At 37.5% G+C, this 24,650-nt stretch overlaps 2 protein-coding genes across 3 annotated transcripts in view; one reads left to right on the top strand and one right to left on the bottom strand.

Annotated features, from left to right (window-relative positions):
• usp14 (ubiquitin specific peptidase 14 (tRNA-guanine transglycosylase)) overlaps nucleotides 1-13,257 on the top strand; it is a 63,144-nt gene extending 49,887 nt beyond the window's left edge. For both annotated transcript variants that reach the window (XM_048596389.1, XM_048596391.1), the window contains 4 exons: nucleotides 2,091-2,219; nucleotides 3,211-3,277; nucleotides 8,438-8,545; nucleotides 12,844-13,257. In XM_048596389.1, the coding sequence (XP_048452346.1) occupies nucleotides 2,091-2,219; nucleotides 3,211-3,277; nucleotides 8,438-8,545; nucleotides 12,844-12,995 (456 nt within the window). In that variant the 3' untranslated portion in view covers nucleotides 12,996-13,257. The remainder of the gene's footprint in view (nucleotides 1-2,090; nucleotides 2,220-3,210; nucleotides 3,278-8,437; nucleotides 8,546-12,843) is intronic.
• A 3,941-nt stretch (nucleotides 13,258-17,198) lies between these two features.
• thoc1 (THO complex 1) overlaps nucleotides 17,199-24,650 on the bottom strand; it is a 44,461-nt gene continuing 37,009 nt past the window's right edge. Inside the window, exon 18 of the mRNA XM_048596132.1 lies at nucleotides 17,199-18,441. Coding sequence (XP_048452089.1) covers nucleotides 18,149-18,441 — 293 coding nt within the window. The 3' untranslated portion in view covers nucleotides 17,199-18,148. The remainder of the gene's footprint in view (nucleotides 18,442-24,650) is intronic.

Below are 24,650 nucleotides of genomic sequence, written 5' to 3'. Positions count from 1 at the left end.
GCTATGCTTTATTTAAAAGCTCAGATAAATTAAACTGGCTCCCTCATTTAGTTGTTTGCAAATTTCTGGGCTTCAGCATTGATTCTTGCAGCATTCCTTTGGAAACAGCCTGCCAACTTGAAGATGGTTCATTTATATCTATTCTCTCTTTAATATGTTTTTTAAAAATTCCGTCCATGCTGACATGTTATCTTTAACTCCAGGAGTTCTTGAACTGTGTAACAACCTCTGTGCACCATTTTATCAAATGCCTTTTAAAAAGGCAAATATACCACAACCACGGGTTCCTCTTTACCATGTTAGTTACATTCTTGAAAAATGCTGTAACACTATCTCTCTTTCATAAGCCATATTAACTCTCCTTAATCATATTGTGTGCCCTGTTACTAATACCATAATACTTGATAAATGATTCCAGCATTTCCCCATCAACTGATGACAGACTAACTAATTGACAGTTCTCTATTTCTGTCTCCCTCTTCTTTTAATGGTAGTACTGCATTTGCTATTTTCCAAACCACTAGGATCGTTCCAAATCTATCAGCCTGGAAAGTCATAATGCATCCATATCTCTGCAGCCATTTTGTTTAAAACCCTAGATTGTAGCCTAAGGCTTTAGTACCATTATTTTTCCAAGACCTTTTCCTGTTAACGTTAATTATTTTCAGTTCTTCACTGTCATTACACCAAGGTTCCCTGTTTCTGGTATATTTTTTTAATTTCTGAAGTAATTGTGACAGGGTTGTAGCACAAAAATAAAGAAGTCTTATTACAAATGTTCAGGGCTTTGGTGAGACAGCTCATGGAATACTAATTTTAGTCTCCACAGGAAAAGTGATCCAGTTGTGGCTACGCATTGTATAAAAACTTGAGTAATTGTAAAAACAGAACCCAAATCTTTTCAACCTCTGTGCCTCAGTGAAAATAAATCTAGTGTCTTGAGCATCTTCCAATAACTATAGTTTCTTATCCACGGTAACATCTTAGTGAATCTAAATATATGCTTCCAATGCATGCAGCTTCAGCTTAAAATTCAGTATTGTTTCTTTGCTTGTTGTTCCTGTGCATTCTGCACTGTATTATTTGGGCCTGGACTATCCAGACACCTGTACTGATAATCTAGAGATTTCAAATTTAAATTCCACTATGGTAGTTTTGGAATTTTTAATAGTTTTCTTGCTTTAAAAATAGAAATTAAAAAGTTAGCTAAAAATATCTTAGCATGTTGTTAGAATATTGTTAAAACCTAGCCAGCTTAACAATTGTACTTTAGGTAAGATATCCTGCTGCCCTGACCTGGTCTAGTCTGTGTGTGTCCGAATAAACTCCAATTCAAAAAGGCCAATCAGAAATCAAAGCCCTAACTTTATCCTTATGTTTTTGTTACTTGCCCATGGAATGTGCGTATTGCTGGCTTGGCCAGCGTTTATGCCCAATCCCTGATTTGGTGGTGGTGAACTGTCGCCTTGAACTGCACACTCCTTGTGGTGTAGGGATATCCATACTGCTGTGAGAAAGGGAGTTCCAGGATTTTGATCGAATGGTCATGAAGGAATGGTGATTTATTGTTCCAAATCAGGATGATTTGTGACTTGAAGGGGAGCTTGCAGGTGATGGTGTTTTTCATCATTCATGGCTTCAAAATAAATGTGTTTTGTTTTTATTGCTATTTCAATTAAACTTACTTTAAAGAGAGGTGATGGCCTAGTGGTATGATCACTGGACTGTTAAGCCAGAGACCCACGTAATGCTGGGGGCCTGGGTTAGTATCCTGCCACAGTAGATGGAATGTGAATTCAGTAAAAATCTGGAATTTAAGGGTCTACTGATGACAGTGAATCTTAAAACACCCCATCTACAATTTGGGTGCCAGTTATTAAGAGGAATTATAGTTTTTAAATTGTTGTATGTGTGCTTATCTTTGACCAGTTTTCTCCAGCTTTGTAGTTTACCAAAGTAAATTGGAACCTCCAGTGTTACAATTTGTATTAGATTTTTTTTTTTAGCAGAAGACCTTTTAAAGTAAACAACTTTATGGTACAGTTTTTGCAACAGCCCTAGAAAAAGTTGGTTTTATTATTTGTCCTCAGGATGTCAAGTTTCCTCTAATGCTGGATGTATACGAACTATGCGTACCAGAGCTACAAGAGAAAATGATTCCACACAGGTCAAAATTCAAGGAGCAAGAAGACCGGAAGGTCAATATGCAGACAATGAAGGTAATTCAGCAGGACCTCTCCTGTGATTGGCCAGTAGCTTTCGTTGTTGCTTCTGCTTGGTTGAGTAAATAAATGACTTAAAAATTCATCTGCCAGAATGTTTTGCAGTGCACTAAATGTGCAGTGTGCTTGAAGGAGACTATTTTGTGCAAAATATTGTATGGCTTTATGATGAAAATCTGTTACAAAAATAAAGCATTTCTGTGCTATGATTATAGGATGCCATCATGTTATTCATGATGAGAGAAAATTTTTAACATTTTGAGTGCTATTCTGTTATAGGATCGATTTTTTTTGTTTCTTTTAAACATCTGCACTGAGTATCTGAAGTTATGCTCAATATGTTATTTCAATTAACCTTCACCGATTCTCATCCATATATATTTCATTGGCTTGATTTGCATTCAAGTCTTGTTTTGGGTTTTCATATATAAGTTTCAAACTTAATGTGAAACTATCATTTTGATCACTCTGCTCTGTAGGATCCTTCACTCTGAGATTGCTGATTGTTTAATGAGAAAGGGACAATGCTGTCAAATAAAATTAGCTTGTGTGGTGATGGATCTGAAACATGATCTGTTTCACTCCCTAAATATACTATTAAGCCTCCTGAACATTTCCAGCCTTTTATGCTTTTACTTTATATTGACCTTCTCTCTGGTTGGCTGAATAACACATTATTCTAGAAAATGTTCTTAAATGCATTCTATGAGCTGATGCTATCGGCTACTTTTGCCAATTTGATTTTTTTTAGCTTGTAAGACGGTTAAAATTATTGTTGGAATACATTCATTATTCTTTTTAAAATTAATATTCTGAATAGATCAAGCAACATCTGTGCCAGGAGAACCCAAGTTAACATTTTCAGGTTGATCACTCACCAGAATATGACTTGTTGCTTTCTGTTTCCCCACTTTGGACCTTAGCCACTTTTAATCACTAAGGTTTACTTAATTTTTTTGTATAACATCACATTCGTTTTTGTTATTAGGCTGACACAAAAAATGGAAGTGGAGAACCCAAAGAGGTCAAATATGCACCATTTTATTTCCCTGACGGTAAGTAGATAATCGGGTACTTGGTTTGCAATATGCGACAGGTTCATGTGTCTTGTGGAATGAATTTAAGCAATCATTACTTAAATTAAGTAAGTTTTTATTAATGTATATTTTGTAACTATTGTTTTGAAAAACCGTATGAAAAGGCTACTGATGAAGTATCTGTTAATTGGATGTCTTAACTAGCTTGCAGTTTCAGCACATTTTAAAATTTCATTCACAGCATATGTGCTGCTGGCAAGGCCTTTGATTATGACCCATTCCTAATTGTTTTAAACTTCTAAAGTTCTAAGCCAAATTCTAAATGTTAATCTAAATTACAGGTTTAGAAATACTTCAAATTTACACCAAATTCCTGACTTCAGCATTTGATGTACAGAATCACTGAACTGTTACAGCATAAAAGCAGAGACCAATTGGTTTATCGTCTCTGCACTGCCTCTCTGATTAATTCACCTAGTGCCATTCATCTACCTTCTCCTTGTAATGCTGCATATTATTTGTTTTCAGGTAATAACCCAAATTCCTCTTTAATGCCTCAATTGATAAATCTCAGTCAAACTGTCAAGCAGCAAACTCTAGTTCTTAACAATTCACTGCATGAGAGTTTCTCCTGTAGTCTCAATTGCTTCTCTTCAATATAAGAGATCTTAAGATGTCTTAAATATTTGTTGTTTTTAACCGTCTGCCAGTTAAAACAATATTTACCTGTCAACTCAGTCCAGACACCTCATGATTTTGAATACCTGTATCAAATCTCCCCTTCTACATCTCCAGGGTCTGGAATACACTGCCTAGGAGGGTGGTTGAGGTGGGAAACTTCAACCTTTTAAAAAATACTTGGATAAGCACTTGAACATTCATGTCTATGTGCCAAGTGCTGAAAAGTGGGAATAATGTACATTTCAGAAATAAAGTTGCGGGAAAAGCTCAGCAGGTCTGGCAGCATCTGTGAAGGAGAAAACAGAGTTAACATTTCGGGTCTGGAGACCCTTCCTCAGTGTATATTTCTGCTGGTATAGTTTCTGCTGGATGTTTCTATGACAGTTATCACCAGCACTACTTCTGCAAAATCCTGCAAATCCATTGTTAGGATAGAAGGACCAATATGAGAGTCCTCAGCCAGACCATTATTCTCCATATTGAGGCACTGGTCACACACATCCGGCTCTGATGGGCAGGCCACACTGTCCACAGGCCGTACACCAGACTGCCTAAGCAAGTGTTCTACTCATGGAATGGTATGCGATCACTAGGAGGGCACAGGAAACACTACAAGGACACCCTGAAAACGTACCTAAACAAATGCAATTTCCCCAATTGGGAATCGCCTGTTGTAGAACGTCCCAAGTGAAGAAGAACCGTGAAGGCACCAACCACTTCGAGTGTCACTGAGCAAAGCACATAGAGGCCGAGAACCAACAGCAAAAAAAAGACAAGCAGGATCAAGAGAAAGCTTTTGTTGTATCTGGCTGATCTCTGTGACAGTCTCATTGTATCTTACTGGTACATTTAATCCTCTGTTCAAAATATATTTTTAAAAAGAAAGGAAGGATCTTAATTATTTAATATTTTGAGAAAGAAAATGGCATGTCTGGTTCACTTTTATATCATTTACTATTCAATCATCTGAATTTTTCTTTTAAACAAAGTTTTTTTCAGGAACTGAGTCTAGGAAGACTGGGTACCATCATTCAAGTAGGGAGCAAGGGATGAACGAGGAAACTATAGGCTGTTGGTCTAACATGGGTGGTGGGGAAACTACTGAAGTAATTCTGAGAGACAGAGTTATTCTGCATTTGGAGAAGCAGGGATTAATCGAGAACAGTTAGCATGGTTTTGTTAAGGAAATCTTGTCTCACCAAATTTTGAGTTTTTTGAAAAGATGACCAGGTGTGTAAATGAGGACAATGCTTTTGCTATATTTTCCGTGGACTTCAGCAAGGCATTTAGTAAGGTCCCAGATGAGAGACTGACAGAAAACTAAGATCTCATGGTATCCAAGGAAATTTGACAAATAATCCCAGAATCGGCTGAGTGGCAGGAAGCAAAGGGTGGCAGTTGAGGAGGGTTTTTCTGACTGAAAGCCTTATTCCTGTGGGGTCTCACAAGGGTCAGCTTTGTGGCTTTTGCTGTTTTGTGGTTTATGTGAATGATTTAGACGACTGTAGGAGCAAGTTTGCAGATGACACAAAACTTGTCGGAGTGAAAAATAACAAGGATAGCCTCAGATTACAGGAGGATATGGACGGGCTAGGCAGATGGACTGATCATTGGCAAATGGAATTCAATCCAGAAAAATGTGAGGTGATGCACTTGGGCAGGACAAATAAGGCAAGGGAATGCATGATAAATGGCAGGACCCTGTGAAGCGCTGAGGATCAGAGGGACTTTGATGTGCACGTACACTGGTCCCTTAAGATATCAGGATAGATGGATAAAGTGGTTAAGAAGGCAAAGGGTATACTTGTCTTTATTAACGAAGGCATAGAATTTAAGAGTCGGGAGTTTTTGCTGGAGCTTATAAAATGTTGACATGATGAAAATCTTTTTTCATTCAGATTGGTGGGAATCTGAAACTCTGCCTTTAAGGGTGGTAGAGACAGACGCCCTCATAACATTTAAGAAGTATTTAGATGTGCTGTTGCAATGCAGAGGCATAAGAGGCTATGGGCCGAGTGCTGGAAAATGGGATTGGACTAATTAGGTAGTCTTTTTTGACTGGCATGGAGGCTATGGGCCAAAAGACCTTTTTTCCGTACTATAGATCTCTATCACTGTATGGCTAAGAGTAAATATTGAGTTTTTTTTTATTCAGAGAAAATTGTGAAATCGCATATGATGCTTTCCAGTACCTGCGTACCAAGAGGGGTTCTTGGTTTTTGATCCTTGGATCTTGCTGCGCCTAACTAGACTATTGGTCAGTGGGGCCTGTACATCTGGTCAAAGGGGTATAAGATGTAGTTATGAGAAAAAGTATTGAGTCTCTGACTTTGAGGAAAATCATGAAAATTTTAAAAATATATATTTATGGTTTGAATTTCTTAGCTTGTGTTTCAATTTCTTGCATATAAAATTGCAGTTCTGCCTTTAATTTTAATTTGCAGAATTCCTTGAAATGGAAAACCATATCGTAGACATTTTTGATTCAGCTTTTTGATCAGATAGTACATATAATTAACCTGGAACTAGTAGCAAATGATGTTTAGCCCTTTCGTAGGATAAGTCAAAAATGGAGTGTTATTTGCAGAAATCTAAATTACTTGTGTATTTAAGAAAAATCATTTTTGAAAATTACACAGCTATGCTTCCAGTGATACAATAATCCTAAGCAAACTCAAAACCGAGCAATAAATACCCAAGTGGATGATTGTATTTTTGCCATTTGGCAGGAAGAAACATGCTTGAATTTGAATGAATGAATAAAATCTGGAATTGAAAGCTAGCCTCAGAAAAGGTAACAAGTTGTCGTCAATTGTTACTAAAAACCCATCATGCTCACTCTTGTCTTTTAGCAAAGGAATTTTGTAGTGTTTTCCCTGGTCTGGCTTACCTGTGACTGATTCGGAGCAATGTGATTGATTCCTAACTGTCCTCTCTAAAGTGGCCTAGCTAGCCACTCATTTCAAGGTCAGTTGGAGATGAGTTACAGATATTAGCCTTGCCAGCAATGCCCACATCTCATAAGTTTTTGTTTAAATCAACTGTCATGTTAGAGGTTACAGCTGGTCCTGGTTCCAGTTCACACTATCTCTTAATCTCCCTTTAATAGTACTATCGTTTAGATTTGAGCTAAAGACAAATCCAGTTTGGCTGATGTTGCAGCTCATCTGTCAGAGATTCCACTCTCGGCAACTGTCTGTGTGGAGTTTGCACATTCTCCCCGTGCCTGCGTGGGTTTCCTCCTGGTGCTCCGGTTTCTTCCCACAGTCCAAAGATGTGCAGGCTAGGTGGATTGGCCATACTAAATTGCTCATAGTGCTCAGAGATGTGTAGATTTAGTGGGTTATAGGGGGAATGGGTCTGAGTGGGATACCCTGAGGATCGATGTGGACTTGTTGGTCCGAAGGGCCTCTTTCCACACTGTAGGGATTCAATGATGATGATTCTATGATGAGGAGTACGACTAATTATATTTGCTCCTCTCCTATAATATGAGTCATAAATGAACAACTGTAGACTACCTGCATTTTAAAAACTATATTACTTGTACTAGAATTTCATCCACTAAGCCATGAGTCTTGAGCATAAGATTAATGTCTAGTTTTAGTTTAGCGCAGGTCAACCGGAAGTAGCGCAATCATACAGGTCTTTGGGGATCACACAGTAGTCTAGGAGGAAACCACATGATGTATTGTCTATTTGCAACCTAATGACTAGTGATTCTGATCTGCCATGCATCCAGATAAACAACAATTGACCACTATCTTGGGCTTTACTCCTACAGACTATAAAAGATGCACATAATTTTCATAATTTAGGCCTTGATAAGATTTTTCAGTATCCTGCCATTGTTCTTATTATTTTTGCTTCTGCATGTGGGACTTGTAAACTTGTTTATATTGACATATCAGATTTGGTTTGATGTCTGAATCTAAGAATGGTTTACTCTGATAGCAGGTTTAATTTGCAACTAGCCAATTTTTTTTTAGTCGTCAATTTTGTTTTTTACATCTGGAGTAGAAAGCTGTGGCCATGCTGGGATGCTTGGCATTATGCTTGAAATTACGCTCAAGCGAACCACACTGACCAAGTGAGCAAACTGATAACAGGAACCTATTATATTTTGCTTATTTTTGCTTCTATACCATCAGTATTTAAATCAGTATTTAAGAATCAAGTTACAAGTGGATGATTTTGTCTCTTCACAATATGGCACTGTAACTTTTTTTAAGAAAGAACCTAAGTTGGTAATCTTGTTTGTTACTTCTAGAACGCTCTATGTCCAAAACTACAGTATTATCTGCAACCTGGTTGACAGTTTTCCACAGCCTTAAAATATTCTTTTCAGTTGACAAATAACTAACGCGGTACTTGATCTGTGCCTTGTAACTTTCCACACTGAGATTACCAACTTGACACTGTGAAAATTAAAGTTGTGATACATATGCTGTTTTTTAAGACCTTTATAATGAACAAATTCTCATTTTATTTTGACAGATTTAGGCTCAAATAACAGTGGATATTATGATCTAATGGCAGTGCTAACACATCAAGGCAGATCAAGTTCATCTGGTCATTATGTAGCTTGGGTTAGAAGAAAATCAGGTAATTTTTCTTGTTTTATACACTCATTTATCATCAAAACTAATTGAATAAAGTATTGCTGAAAAAAACGCATTCTGTTGAAACTTTTTGTCTTGCACTCATTGGGACATTTTGCAAATGACAATTTAAAGGAAAAACTAATATTTATAGTGCATGAGAGGGGAATGCTAATTGGTAGGTGGACTCTGGTTGATTGATAGAGGTATTGCCGTGGTGAGTACACCCATTAATCCCAATTGGCTGACAGTTAATCAGTAATCCTGATGACAGCAAGATGAAAAACTGCATTAAAATGTTTTCTTTCAACAATGCTGAAGGTCTTTACTACCAAATGATTATTGATAAAACAAAGGTGCTTTTATTAAGCCAGAAAGTATTATTTTTAATAAGTAGAGTTGCATTACTTAGGAACTGATCCATGGAGCAATTGGGTAAGTATCCGCCTGCTCATTGTCTTATTGAAGTTACAACTGAGAATTATGGTAGCACTTTTGTGACGGAAAGCTGTTAGTAGTGCATAGGTCAGAGTGAGGAAGCAGCAGGTTTATGAAAAGAACAGCTTTTATAGAATGGAGAGCTTTTTGCTAAGAACCCTTAACAGCAGAATCATTGTTCTGCCTGTGGGATTGAAAACTTGTCTGGCAGTATACCAAGGTAAGATCACCTTCACTTCAATAAGAAACTTCTGAATTGACAAAAGCATTTTTTTATAATAAAACCATTTTGCCATTTCACACTGACCTCACCAGCCTATCCAATCAAGAAAATAACAAGAGACAAGTTATCATTGCTTTGGTGTCACATACATGCACTCAGTAGCTGCTGCTAGTTCCTCTATCTCTGATACGTAGCATATTTCCCTCAGCTTCAGAATTCTGGATCCATGACTGTTTTGAGAAGCGTTGATTTGGGGACTGAATGTGATTGACTGGCATAGGTGGGCCTGTTGCTCGATAGGGTGTTAAATAGGCTTGTTTTATCACAAGCCTTTCTGCAAGTCTGCTGCTGAACCAGTAAACTAAAGTTTCATTCCTACAAAATGTGACCTCTTGCCTTTTTCCCTTGGATGTTCTAAATCTATTCCAAGGCTTGCTTTTGATACCTTCACTATACCAGATCAACTTGTCATCATATTTTCACCTTTGTTTTCCACTTAGCAATATTAAAACAGTAACAACGAAAACTTTAACTTATACTCTACTCCAGTGAAATAGAAATTTAGATTGCAAAACAATTAATTGGAAAGAGCCGTGTATGGGAGGGAGATTTTTAGCACAGTTCCAAATGATTTTGTGTTGATCATAATGTCAGATGATTAAAAAAAAATTTGAAATGACATTCTCAAATTTCTCAGTGTCTGTAATTTACAGGTTTCATTACATACTCAGTCAAGAGATGAAACCTGCTTCAAATGAATTGGTGTTAAGTGCTTTGTTTCTTTTAAAAAAAACTTTTAAATCTAAAAGCTATACATTGTTCTGAAATGTTTTTCTAATACAGAAATGTAACATTGAAAACATCAGCATTTAATCCTGAAAACTTTTGGGGATGGGGAGTAGAGTTCAGGCTACCCATATATGTCTCTATGGTGTATTGCTGAACAGCCCTCAGTTGTTCATTGTCCACGTTTGTTCAATAAGTAACGACCCAAGTGCTAGATGGCTGCCCTGCTCACGGAGCCAAAAGTGATTGATTGCAATTTGGCATCTTCAGGAAGGAGAAAACTGATCATTAAAGGGCAGTTTTCACATTCCATAACTCTTTCTTTAAAAAAAAAAAGCACATGCTGCATTTCTTCTGTCATCCCCATCTTCCTGCTTCTCCCCTGGCCCGAAAAGAAAGTGCTTAAACAAATTCCTTAGTCAAACAACACTGCACTGAAGTCGTGACCAATCTGTATCTTAATCCTTGCTTAGTTCCAGATTTCTTAATACTCTTGATAAGCCAAAATATGCTTCTTTCAGAGTTACTTTGACAGCAAACGTGTACAGATTTAAAATTTAAATCTGAATTGATCTAGCATTAGCAACTTTTTGACCATAAGACATAGAAGCAGAAGTGGGCTTTTCAGCCCGTGGAGTTTGTTCCATCATTGAACAAGGTATGACTAATCTGATAATCCTCAATTCCAGTTTCCTGCCTTTTCCCCATAATTCTTGATTCCCTTAATGATGAAAAATATGTCTATCCCTGCCTTGAATGTACTTAATGATCCAACCTCAACAGCCCTCTGCTGTAAAGAATTCCACATATATGCTACCCTTAGAGAGAAGCTGTTTCTCTTTATCTCTGTCTGAAACATGAACCCTTACTCTGAGATTGTCCTCTGGCCTGAGACACACTCGAGGGCAAGCAACCTTTCCACATCTACCTATCAAATCCACTAAGAATCTTATATGTTTCAATAAAGAGAGTACCCCACTTCTCTACCAACTTTTGCATTAGGGAGTATATCATAATGTCTCTCCTCTGTGGCTGTTTCTGCTTTTAAAGTCATGTCCTTTGCTCCTAGATTTCCCCATCAATAGAAAATATTTTGCTGTCTTTACCCTGTCAATTCATTACAATCCTAATTGCCATAATCATATCAAATTGCTACAGAGAAAAGAAGTCTATATTATGTGATTTTACCCTTGAAACAATAGTAGCATTCCACTGAATCAATGCACGGCCAGAATATGGTGCTCTGAACTGTAAACAGTGCTCCTGACTTAGTATAACCACCGCTTTATGCGGCTGAAGCAGAGCTCCCTCTCCTTTTTAAAATCTAGCCCTCTATAAAGATGAACAGTCCTTTAGTTGCTTTGATTATTTTTATGCACGGTTATTATATTTAATGATCCATGTGCCTAGACCACTAAATCTTCTTAGGTCTCTACTACTTGGAATAAAATAGTAGATACAATTGTATAAAAATATATGGGGCTCAGGACACACTGCATCTGGTGTAGTGTGTACAGTTCTGATTTTGTTACTTAAGAAATGAAGTAATAGAATTTAAATTAATTCACAGAAAGTTCACGTGACTGATTCCTGGGATGAAGGGGTTATCTTGTGAGGAAAGGTTGGATGGATTGTCCTGTATGCATCGATGCTTAGAAGACCCAGTAGTAATCTTATTGAAATGCACAGGATCCTGAGGGGAATTGGCACGGTTGGTGTTGAAAGAATGCTTTCTTTATGGGAAAGCAAGGGGTCTTCTATTTAAGTCAGTGCCAAGGAGAATACTTTTTCTCAGGGACATCAGTCTTTGGAATTCTGTTCCTTACAGAGCAATTCGGATAGGGACATTCATCTAACAGCCTTAAAAATAATCAATGACTCACAGGGGATGACAGGAAGTCTAAATTGAGAGCACAATGACATCACCATGATCTTAACAAATCGCAGTGCAGACTTGAGCCAAATGGCCTATTCCTGCTCCTAATTCAGATGCTGATAATCTATCATTTTTGGATCCAAATGGGTGAGCTGTCAACTAGTTGGTGTTGAAATCAGTCAGTAGCTCCCAGTAATTTTTGGATTCTCATCTACATTCCTTTCTATATACCACCAATCATTTGTGCCATTGGGACTTAAATATGCATTCTTTATATTGTTTGAATCATTTAATATTTGTGGAATGTTATAACTAATCCATGAAATACTCCTTCGACATGACAGTGAACGAGTTTACTTCGGAAGAATCAATTTGCCTCTAAATTAGAAAATGAGCATTCAGTATAAAAGAATCAGTCTGCCACAAAATGGTATGCAATAAAAAAATTAACTCGACAATTTATTCTTGTACCTTTTTACTGAACATGTTTTCTGAAATCATGCAACTTACTTCCAGATCTTATTCAGGACCTGCTTTGGTTAGCTGCTGGACAGTAATGTCCTCCTGGCACAGCATTTCCACTTGTTTATCTTCCCTTGCAAGGTGGTATCATATCCCCCATAACAACAGCTCAAGGTGGAGCATAATGCCATTACTTTCCTACTCTTTTCTTAAAGAGTCCTGAAATAGTTTAAGTAACTTGAGAAATTTGTGCTTATTTAAACAGATAACTGTTTTTGTTTGTGTCCAGTACCAATAGAAAGATTCAACATAATATTTCCACACTACATGTGATCTCTGGCAGGCCTATTTTTATGTCTTTGTCTGTGTATCTCTGTACTTAGTCCATTTGAGTAGATGTGCAGTAGAACTGCCACAAGTTTTCATGCATTGTCCTGTTGTAAATCACAATAAGAGATTATATGTTATATATACTTGAATGTGAAGATTACATTTTTTTATTGAATTCATTTTTTAGATGAGTGGATCAAATTTGATGACGATAAAGTCAGTGTTGTGGCACCTGAAGATATTCTGAAGTTGTCTGGTGGAGGTGACTGGCACATAGCCTATGTTCTACTATATGGCCCTCGTAGACTAGAAATAATTGAAGATGACACTCCACAGTGATGTCATGATTGAGCACAACTAGCTTAATTTTCATTATCCTGCATGGCTATTAATGTTTTATGATGCCTTCCCTTTTTGTAGCTGACCTTAAGTAAAACTGAAAAAGGAAGGTGTTGCCTCAGCTGTGTTTCTGATACTGCTTCACGTCATCTACCACACCTTTTACAAACTGGGTGTTAGTTGAGGAAGGCCTGTGGATTTGATCTAGTCTTAATTCTGACATTTCTCGATGTGGAATAATAATAAAAAAAATGATCCATAATTCTTTTGTGCTGTTCCTTCTTATGTTAAATGTTGTTTCAATCACGACTGCTTCTCTTTTGTACAGCATCACGACCACAGTTAACACTTAAATGGTTTCCTTTAAAACATTATGATAATTAGAGTAAACCTTCCTTTCACAAAGTTCATGTTGTAACTATGTGCAAAGTTTTGATATTGCTGCCTCACAAAACCATTTTGCTTAAAACCATATTGTGCTACATAACATAATTTGTGAAAATTAGCACTACAACATAGTGGTTTAATGACACTGATGTTGGGGGAATGGGTTGAATTTAAATTAATTGTTTTTCCCGCCTTAAGACTGAAACAGCATGATCCTGTTTGATTTACTCATTTCCTTCTTTTTACTCCTTTTTCTTATAGAGCTGTACAGCATGGAAACAGACCCTTTGGTCTGACTTGTCCATGCAGACCAGATATTCTAAACTAATGTAGCCCTATTTGCCAGCATTTGGCCCATATCCCTCTAAATCCTTCCTATTCATCTCGCCATCCAGATCCCTTTTAAATATTTTAATTATACCAGCTTCCACCATTTCCTCTGGCAGCTCATTTCATAAATGCAGCACCCTCTGAAAGTGAAAAAATTGCCCCTTAGGTCCCTTTTAAATCTTTTCCCCTCTCACCTTGCACCTATGCCCTCTAGTTTTGGACTTACCTTCTCTGGGGAAAAGACCTTGGCCATTTATCCTATCCATACCCCTCATGATTTTATAAACCTCTATAAGGTCATCCTTCGGCCTCTAATGCTCCATGAAAAATTGCTCCAGCCGATTAGCTCAAACCGTCCAACCTTGGCAACATCCTTGTAAATCTTTTCTTTCAAGTACTCTTCGTAATTTTAGCATATCGGAGCTTGACTATGATTTCCACAGTTATCTTGAAGCAGATGACTTTTCTCTGAAGTTTTAGTTAACTTTAGCTGGAATGTGATTGAAATCAGGCTTAGCTGTTTTTATCCAGCAAGATGGTCTGTTTCTAAGTCAAATTTAAACATGAGACTTTCACAACATTTAAGAAGTATTTAGATGCGTAGTTGCGGTACCAAGACATACAATGCTGGAAAATGTGGTTTGAATAGTTAGGTGATTGTCTTTGACTAGCTTGGATGTGATAGGCAGAAGAGCCTTGTTCTATATTTTAGGTAGTCATACTATAAATATAATGGAAGAAGATACCAGTTTCTTTGGGATTTATCTTCATGCTGTGTGTGATAACTTTATGAACACAAATTATTGAAAGTAAATCAAATTTGAAACTCCAAACCCAAGTGTAGGATTTTTGATAACTGACAACTTGAAATGGACTTTTACCAAAATGCTGAGTTCGTGACATTTATTAAATGGCTAATTAACTTTACTTTTTTTTAGGAAGGGAGAATCAGTTGGCATCTACCTTTTATACATTTACATGCAGTTTACTACTTCCCAGTGTAGACAATGAGCTGGGTCAGCTTGCTTACAAACTACATAGAAACTAAGAAATTAAAAGCAGGAATAAGCTCTTCAGCCCTTCGAATCTGCTCTCTCATTCAATGGCTGATCAATTCCTGTTCCTGCTTTCTCCCCATACACTTTGATCCCTTTAACCCCAAGACTTAATATGTCTGTCTTCCTTGACTTTTTTAAATGTTTTGGTCTCAACCACTTTGTGGCAGACAATTCCACAGACTTACCACTGTCATGGTGAAGAAAGTTTCTTAATTTCGGTCCTAAATAGCTTACCCCATTTCCCTAGACAATGACCTCTGGTCTTGGACTGCCTGCTCTTTGAAAACCATGTTCCTGCCTTTACCCTGTCTAATCCTGTTAGAATTTCAGTCTTTGAGATCCTCCCTCATTCTTCTAAATCTCCAGTGAATATAGTCCTAACCAAACTACTGTTTTTTTTCACATGGCACTCCTGCCATCCCAGGAATCAGTGTGGTAAACAGTCACCGCACTCCCTTCATAGCCAGAATATCCTTCCACAGAGTGTGGAAAAGAAATCTTCATGCAGGTTAGGTGAATGGGGGTGGGGAAGAGAGAGGTGCTGGGACCTGGGACTGGGTGGATGCTTTATAAAGGCAAACTACAGGGCCTGTTTCTGCCCTGTAGGGTTTCTCTGATAATGGACTCAAGCATTTTCCATACTACTGATGCCAGGTTAACAGGTCTGTCATTACATTTGTCTCCACTTTTTCAAGAGTGGGCTTATTCTCAAATCCATTAGGAACCGTTCCAGAGTCTATAGAATCTTGAAAGATGACCACCACTGCATCCACTATTTCTAGGCTACTACTTTAAGTATTCTGGGATGTAGATTGCTGGACATTCTGCAGATTTGTCAGCTTTCATTCCCATCAATTTCCAAAAACATTGCCCTACTAATGCTGTTTGCCTTCAGTTCCTCCTACTCACTAGACCTTGTGCTGCCCAAAATTTTTGGAACATTTTGTGCCCTCCTCTATTAAGGCAATAAAAATAATTTTATGATATTAGACTTTTATCAGGAAAAAACCCATCTGGTTCACTAATGTCTTCTAGGGTAAGAAACTATCATGCTTACATATGACTCCAGATCCACCTCTGGGAAATTAGGGATGGGCAGTAAATGCTGGCCTAACCAGAGATACCCATAAAATTATTCAGGCCTAACCTCAATTTGGAATTATCAGGGAGCTTGGGGAGCCTCCAGTTCCTTGTTGCTTTCTTCATGACAATGCCTGAGCTAAGTCAATTTGCTAAAGAATCAGCAATTTTTCTCTTACAGTACAAATTGTCATGATCATTTGAAGCTCACGATTCTGGCATTTGTCTTACTAGAAAACTTCAGCAACATGTATAACTTTTCAGCAGTATTTAGAGAGCATTGGCTTCTAGTTGAAATGCCAAGTATGATAAGTGGAGAAAGGGAGTTGAAAGGTGGCATGCCTGGGATAAACACAAGATGACAGGAGCTGTTTAGGGGCTGTAATAGATGACGAGTGTCATGGTCTTCTACTTGATGTAACAGCTGAAGCATTCATACAGATATAGATAATTACATAAGCATGACTGTGATCTCAGCAAGAAAACTTACACTGAGGATAGGAGAATAAAATGAAATTTACACAAGGACAGAATGGATCAGAAAATATAAACAAATAGTAATATTTCTAAAGTATGCTGAAAATAATAAATATATTCCAAAACTTTAGTCCACTAACCAATTTTGTTTTGTGGTCACTGCCTAGGTGAAACACTGTCAGCCTAACAGTGAACAACCATGCTCGTTAATGCCATTAATTTCCCAAAACAAAACCAAATGATAAAACTAACCTGTCTGCTATTCGTTAGGAATAGTTCATTGACAACTATGGCAGTAAAATTGATGACATATTCAAGACCAAGACCATGAGATTTTTGGACAAGAATCAGAAGATATGGGTCCGCATTGGATTAACAATGATTTGATTGAATGTGGAGCAGTAGTCTTGCCTGCTCGTTTCTGTTTCTGGTGTAGAACAGAACAGAGACAATTAAAGCTGTGACATGCTTTCTTTAAAAAGCAATAAGAATAAGAATTAGTCTCCTGCTTCCTGGAATAATATGTATATTTGGACATTAAACTTTGGGTTAAAAGAAGATTTTTGCTTACAATTCAGTCAAATACGAGATGTATCACTGCACTGCTAAACATTTTACCAGCGTATGATTTCAATATGTATACAATGGCTTCCAAAATAATAAATCATTGGGTAAAACCTGGAAATGAAGCAGTGTAGAGAAAATAAATCAAGACACAGGTCAGCTATAGAGAGAAAGAACTTTCCACAAAGGAAGTAATTGAATCTGGAGCTTAGAATAAATAAAAGGCAAAATAACATTTCTGAGCAAACTCCACATGCTGTGTTATTTATGCTTCCAGAACCAGATAAAATACTTTTTACACAAAACATAGATTTGATTGGAATCATTTATTAAACAGTCACATGCAATCCAAAAATGAATAGAAGTTGTTTGTCAGTGTGCTGACCCAACACGCTTGCAATCCTCAGACACTGAAATTCTCTATCTTAGTTGTGGTGCCATGCACTAAAATACATGTCTCTATGTCACAATGGAACTGTAAGATAACAAAAATAATCTGTCGACTTTTGTGGTCTTTTTGGTAAATTGTTTTTTGAATGGAACAGAATCAGGTCATTATCTGTTTTAGTTGGGAATGATGTATGGCATACAAAAATTCAAACCAGTTGGCGCCAATGTGAGAAAAATAAGATGGTATTTCATAATAGTAAATAGAAACCCAAGGAAAACTGGGACAGGAGAAGGAAGGGCAAAATTCAACAGTAAAGATTAAAAGTTGAATTGATTCAAAAATTATAGCTTTTATAATCAAATTTCTAAACTGGAGCAGTTTGGCTCAAAGTAACTTTAGTTCACAAATTGACAAAGTTTGTTTGGCCTATTTATGCATAGTCAAGAATATTGAATGACTGTCATATTTACATGCTGTCATTTCAACATTAGAGGGTATTAACCACTGATATTGACATCTGCCCACTAATCAAACTGAATACAAATGTCTGGCAAATTTAATTATTGAGGTTACACTAAAACATGGCAGTGAACCACTCTGAACTTTAATAAAGCAATCCCATTATCAAAATGACCTACAATTGTAAGCATAAACACCATGCCAAGTTTTTCTCATCAACTTAAACCTCTTAGTAAAATAAATGGCTAGCAACTGCTGGTGGAAGGACAGTAAACTAATATATCCCAATATCAAAGAAATGGATTCATAAAAGAGTTATTGTAAAATTAACCACCTTCTTTTAAAATAGGGCAGTAAATAAAAATAACTTGGTCAATTTGTACACTTTTTTTGTCCCAAATAATTGATTAGCTTAGACTATCAGCCTCATTTGTCAGGATTTCTGCAAGTTCAGTTAAACCAGCATCAATCAGTGCAGACAAAAAATTCTCCACTGTAGCTTGCAGTCCCTCCCGATCATGCCATGCAACCAACAGCAGTTTAGCACGCATCTTCACATCCTCACTATCAGATTCAATCCCACGGATGTCAGACTCCTTCATTTCAAAGTGTGGTGCCAATACTTTCCACTGTTCTCCAAGCTTGTTAGCGAGTATGTCTATCTGTTCACCTGTTACAAGCTTAGTCTGCATATCAGGGCCTAAAACAATAAGAAAAGTTATTAAATGTAAGTTTAATAATTCACATCAACAAGCAAAGCATTTATCAAATATTGAACATTGTTTATGCACAAAAACTAAAAAACATCTACTGGTTAGTTCTGGATAAATGTAGACTTCAAAAGAAAACTACATTAAAATAAAGTCTTTGTTGTTACCTTTACCTATCCCTTTGTTCAACAAACCATTTTTCTCTCTCTCTCTCGGCTCCCTCTCCACCTATTGTTTACTCCTCCGCACATTCCCCCAACCCATCTTTGGTATATACAATAACCTTTTCCTAGCTACTATCAATTCTGAAGACTCACTAAACCAGAAACATTCACTCTGCTTTCTCTCCACAGATGCTGCCAGAACTGCTGAGTTTTCCCAGCAATTTCTGTTTTTGTTTCTGGTAATGTTCTACAACTAGAATTACTTTTCATACTTCTGTGCGAAAAAATTATCTGGACACACTTATAGAAATTTTGCCACTGTGGGAGAATGGTTACTCTGATTTTTTTTGTTAGTCTATTTTCCTTTGCTAATTTGCCTTTATTCTAAACATTAGACACCCTCTGTGCTATTGGCAATTAATGCAAATCCAATAACTGATCATCTCATGACAATAGAATGAAAATGAACTTGTTGGTCGCACTTTATTGGAATGACTTACATGAAGTTTGCCCTTTAATATTCTAAAGCCCTTTACAATCGATGAAGTACATTTAAAATGTACTCAGTATGAAATGCCTGAGCTTTATTTCGTCCAGCTTCAAGTTTTAAGGGTAAAACTTCTATTTGTTAATTTTAGCTTCACACTAAAATAAGAAGAGGTAAGCACAGCTATAAGATGCTAGTTTTAGATCACAATTTGGCGATTCTAACACCTCTTGGACCAATCAGAAATTCAATACACTGTGCAAATGCATACTCAACCTTAGAAAGGATTTCTAAAACAAAACCAGAAATTGCTGGATAAACTCAGCATGTTTGACAGTTCTATGGAGATAGAAAGTAGAGTTAATGTTTTGAGTCAGAACTGACAACTAGGGAAAGGTGGTATTTGTGCTGAAGATTTTGGGGGATTGGTTGGAAGCAATAAGTACAGACAGAACCCAGAGGTAGAGATAGATAGACAAACAAAGGGATGGATAATGGCAAGCCAGGGAGAAAGAAAATCTGTGCACAGCCAATCCATTTCACCCACTATGGTTCCCATTATCAGCTTTCTCTCTTTCCTACTGGGCTCTGTCTCCATCTATCGCTTACTCCTGTACCCTCCTATCCCCTGTCTTCAGCATACATACCACCTTTTCCTAGTTATTAATAGTTCTGAAGGGTCACTGAACCCAAAACGTTAACTCTGCTTTCTCTCCACAAATGATGCTAAACCTGCTGCGTTTACCCAGCAATTTTTGCTTTTGCTTCATATTTCCAGCATCCACAATTCTTGATTTGATTTCAGAAAGAATTTGTTTAGTGAATGGTTTTGAATAAAGGCAATAGCAGTTTAATATCACACCACAATCAAAACTGGAAGACAGAACTTGTGGCAACAAGCTTGGTCTCCACTAATGCTCCTTTAAAATTTATTGCTAAAATGTACATCATGAGTTGCCCAGGCACCTTTTTTGTTAAACACTTCCTGTCAGCTGGTGTTGCTGGAATGGAAACTCAAATACAAAATCATGTGCTATAATTCGCTAGCAACACAAGATGAAGCTGTGACACGTATCATGGTAGCACATCAGACAACACTGAATCTTAGATAAAAATAGAAAATCTGATGAAAGATCAGTGGTCTGACAAGTTAACCATTTGTCTCTGTACAAACGCTGCCTGAACTGCTGAGTATCTCCAGCATTTTCTATTTTCACTGGATTTCCAGCATCTGCAAAGTAACAGATAGTGAGGTGGTAGCCAGGATGACAGTCAGTCCACTGTCCTTATGTATTTCATAACTGACGTGGTACATATTAACATAATAAAAAGATTCACTAAAGTGATTAACACAGTTATAAATTATTCTAATATTACATCTATCGCTGCATCTCAGCAACTGGTAGTTGAATGTTTCTTAAATCTATTACTCTTAATTTGACTAAGAGGCTTTTCTCTATCAGTAGATATAACAAAGGTTGGCAATGATGAAAGCCATGTGCTGGTCTGAACATCAAGCTAAGGAGGATAATAAGACAAGAACTAGCAGCAAGACATACTATGTCCTCAGCACATCCTCATCAGCTTTCATAACCTCTCTGTATCTAGATCTTGGCTACTGACCACCTCCTTTTTGAACACCCTGAAAACTTCCCTACAACCTACAAAATCACCATCCAGTCAGGATAAAAATTCTCCTCCCACTCAAAGTAAAAGTGAACTTGCATTTAAATAGCACCTTATGTAACTTCAGAATGTCCCAAATACTTCATAACCAATAAAATGTAGTAATCTGTTGCACTATGGGGAAATACAGCAGCCAATTTGAATACAAGGCCCACCAAACACATAAGGGACCAGATTAATATTTGTGACGGTGATTAAAGGATAAGTTATTCATGAAGACACCAAGAAAACTTGCCTGCATTTTGTTTAGTGCCTTGGGATCTTTAGCATCCACTTGAGAGAACAGGTGGGGCCATAATTTAAGATTCCATCAAGAAAGTGTCACTTCCGACAGTGGACCACTCCCTCAACCCTACAGTGAAATGCCAGCTTCGATTACATATTTAAGACCTGAACTGGGTGTGCTATCAGTAACTCAAGACTGATGCCAAATACATATTAACTATGTTCTCTTGCCTTTGCGTTCCCTTCCATTGCTATATTTTGCTGCCACTGACGCCCTCAATAAATGAGTTTCCTAGCCCTGTCTCACTTGGATGTAATGCAGTTTTCCTTTTTGTAGTCAGAAGTGTGCAAAATTATGATTATCCAACTCATTATTAGTTCAGTCATTAAACAACAGATAGGATTTGTCAGTGTTAAATTCCAAAGCCAAAACCACCAACAAGTTCAGAATCAATTATTCTGCATCCTCAGATTAGTTGCCTCCTTCAGCCTTCCTACTGTTGTCCACACTCCAATCTCAAGACAGATCTCAATCTTGGACAGAATGCATGGAACTATCGTCTCTGCTCTTGACATCAAACCAGTTTCTTTCTAACTTTGTCATATGTACTCACCAAGATTATCACTGCCATACTAACCCTCTTTTCCCTATCAACTCAAAACTTGTTCTTTCCCATGTCAGCATATATCAGTGAGATAATTTCCTCAGGCACTCTCCTCTGTAAAACCCAAATTACTTCCACTTCCCAAAAAATCCAACTCAATCCAAACATTTTTCACAACTACCACACAATCTCAGACTGCCTCTTCCTTTCCATGGTTCTCACATTGTTGCCTTCCAGTGTGTTCCACATCTCACATAAGTCTTTGAATCTTGATGATAGTTTTGGGTTAAACAAAATTACAAATTATATCTTCAATGATCGTGAAACATTATCTTGTTTCTGCACATTTAATAGAGTTTGGGCTGCCGTCCTCCTCAGTCCTCCATTTGCTTCACCATGCTCTCAGCGAGATCCATGCATTTGCAGGACATGGTGCCGTTCCTTCTTACCTGAAAACAGCGAGTACATCTTCAGCAATGGCATTCTTCTCCTACAGCATATAATCACTTTCACATCCATCTTAACACCACCTCTTCATTTTATACATACTTCCTTTCAGTGTCATCATACACAGGGGTCAGCTTTCCCACGTATATTGATAATGAGGAACTCTAGCTGTATCAAAACTGCTTGTTTCAATCAAGTGCTGCTGCACTAGGAAATGAGGTGCATGCCCTCAGAAATGTCACAAATTTCCCCGTTTCCTATCACTAACATCAAACCCCCAATGTCTCCAGTTCCAGCCAGAAACTCCATTCCCTTATTACTTACTCTGACAGAACATACCACTGGCATCCTATTCCTCTTTAAGCTGAACTTCAAAATCTACAATCTATTTTTGCAATGTCTTTGTCACAATTCTGCTCTATCTTCACCTCCCCACTGGTGACAAAACCTTCAGCTGTCTCAGCACTATTGTGAAATTCCTTCCCTAACCCTAGACACAAAAGTGGAGCACAATTGAGGTATTCCTCCAAAACCCATCTCTTCAAACAAGCTTTCGATCATGTACTTAGTCTCTGATCCTCTTTTTTTTTACAACACCAATCTGTGATCCTGGTAGAAGGTTACCCAGGGAAATTCACTCTTGACAGTTATATTGATGGCTGTAATCATCGCTAAAAGGAGGTAGGTATTTGAACTTTTTCGTCTTGCACTCATCAGAATGATGTAAGAAACAGACTTGAACAAGACGGTGCTGATTGTTTAAGCATTACATGTTATTCTTAATTTTCAGACCAGGCACGTATATTCTGATTGGTCTTTCAATATTGCTATCTTATTTGTCAACATAGCACTCAAAGAAGCCATTGACATTTGGACTGTCACTGTATTTTGGCAATCTAGATATGCCACTTGTGTCTGAATCTGTGTTTATCTAACTCAACCTTAGCAATTTGAGCAGTTGAGTTCAGTTTCAATGATTCTGTATATCCCCAAACAGAAGGCCAAACCTTTGCTAATATCTTTGTTGGTTACAATGAGAAGTACATCTTCCATGGAAAGACCGCTAACCCCTTATCCCTTGCCTATTTCTAATGTATAGATAACACATTTGTGTTATTTGAATCTACAGCTGCAAAGAATTTTTTTTTTTAAAACAGCTTGAGACAATCCATTCTGCACTCAAATTTACCATTGAAATGGAGCAATCAAATAGGTTCTCTTTTTTCAATGTATCAGTGGAGATTTCTCACAACAGGTTGTAAACTACTACCTTCCAAAAACCTACATTTACTGGCCAACATGCACATTGGGATTGCTACAGTTCCATGCATTATCACGTCAATATTATTGGCAACATCATGAATAGATCCTAACCATCTGCACGCCACTGCCGCAGGACATCTCAAAACTATCCTGCACAAATACTGACACCCTGATCAAATCATCACTCACATATAACATTAACTCAAGAAAGTGCCTACACCCACTACTTTTGGCCCTGCGTAACGCCCAGTCTACCTCAGATTATGCTGGAAGGGAAAGATGAATCAAAAATCTGAACAACAATTAAAGCGAGCCATCTCTCACTGTTACTATGCAATAATTGCAAGAGTGGTTTTCTCCACTAACAGGATGCTGCCGTTAAGCCAAAAGGATGTTTATTTGCCACACAGATGAATAACGTGACAAAGAGTTCCAATACGCCAAGTATGACAGGCTGACCTTACCAAATAACATGTCCTGTTGACCATTCGCAGTGGGCAGCATACTCAACCAACACATGCTTACAAGCCTCAGAAAAGTATATCCACCATTAGATATGATTCTGCTATTGGAAATCATTTATTCAATAATTCACACTGCGCTAAAGATTACACAGGAAACTAACTTAAGGTCATCAGCTGACTCACAGTGTGATACACTAATACATGCTAAAGCTATAAAGGACACAGAAACCTGTATCACGCAGGCAAAAGGAGTTTGTACATGCATTGCACCTTTAAATAAAAGGGGGCCTTCGAGACAGCCAATCTCTGCTGCATCCCGCGGCAACACCATGACCAATCAGAATGTACCTGCCCAGTCCGAGAATTAAGACTGACAGTTAACTGTTCTTGCTGTATATCCATACCAATGACAGGCCAACCAATCAGCATCCTCTTCTCATGCTGTATAAAACGGTGTCCCTTTATTCAACTCCGTTTCTTGGTATTGTAATTCTGATAAATGCAAGATGAGAGAAAAGCTTCAACTTCGCGTCTCCTTTTAACAATGTTTAAATTCTGTATTACCAAGCAATTATTCACATTGAGGAGTCCTTTAGATAATACAGCACAAAGTTGGCACTACTGTTTTAGAATGGCTGGGATTTGGGTGGATGAAACTACATTGGAAATTTTTCATTTTGCGGTTAAATGCATTAGCATAAAAAGTGAACTAAATGTTTACAGTTTGTACTTCATTTATGAAGTATAACTCCTGACAGCATACTGTAGCCATAGAAACAATTCATGTTTAAACATTTAATCTATATCAGATTCAATGTCAATTACACTCAAAGAAACCAGCTACAGTACTACTCCTGC

Source organism: Rhincodon typus, chromosome 4 (genome assembly GCF_021869965.1).
Source record: "Rhincodon typus isolate 14 chromosome 4, sRhiTyp1.1, whole genome shotgun sequence".
In the NCBI taxonomy this organism is placed as follows: domain Eukaryota; kingdom Metazoa; phylum Chordata; class Chondrichthyes; order Orectolobiformes; family Rhincodontidae; genus Rhincodon; species Rhincodon typus.
Note: the sequence above shows the minus strand (reverse complement) of the source record. Positions and strands in the feature narration are given on the sequence as shown.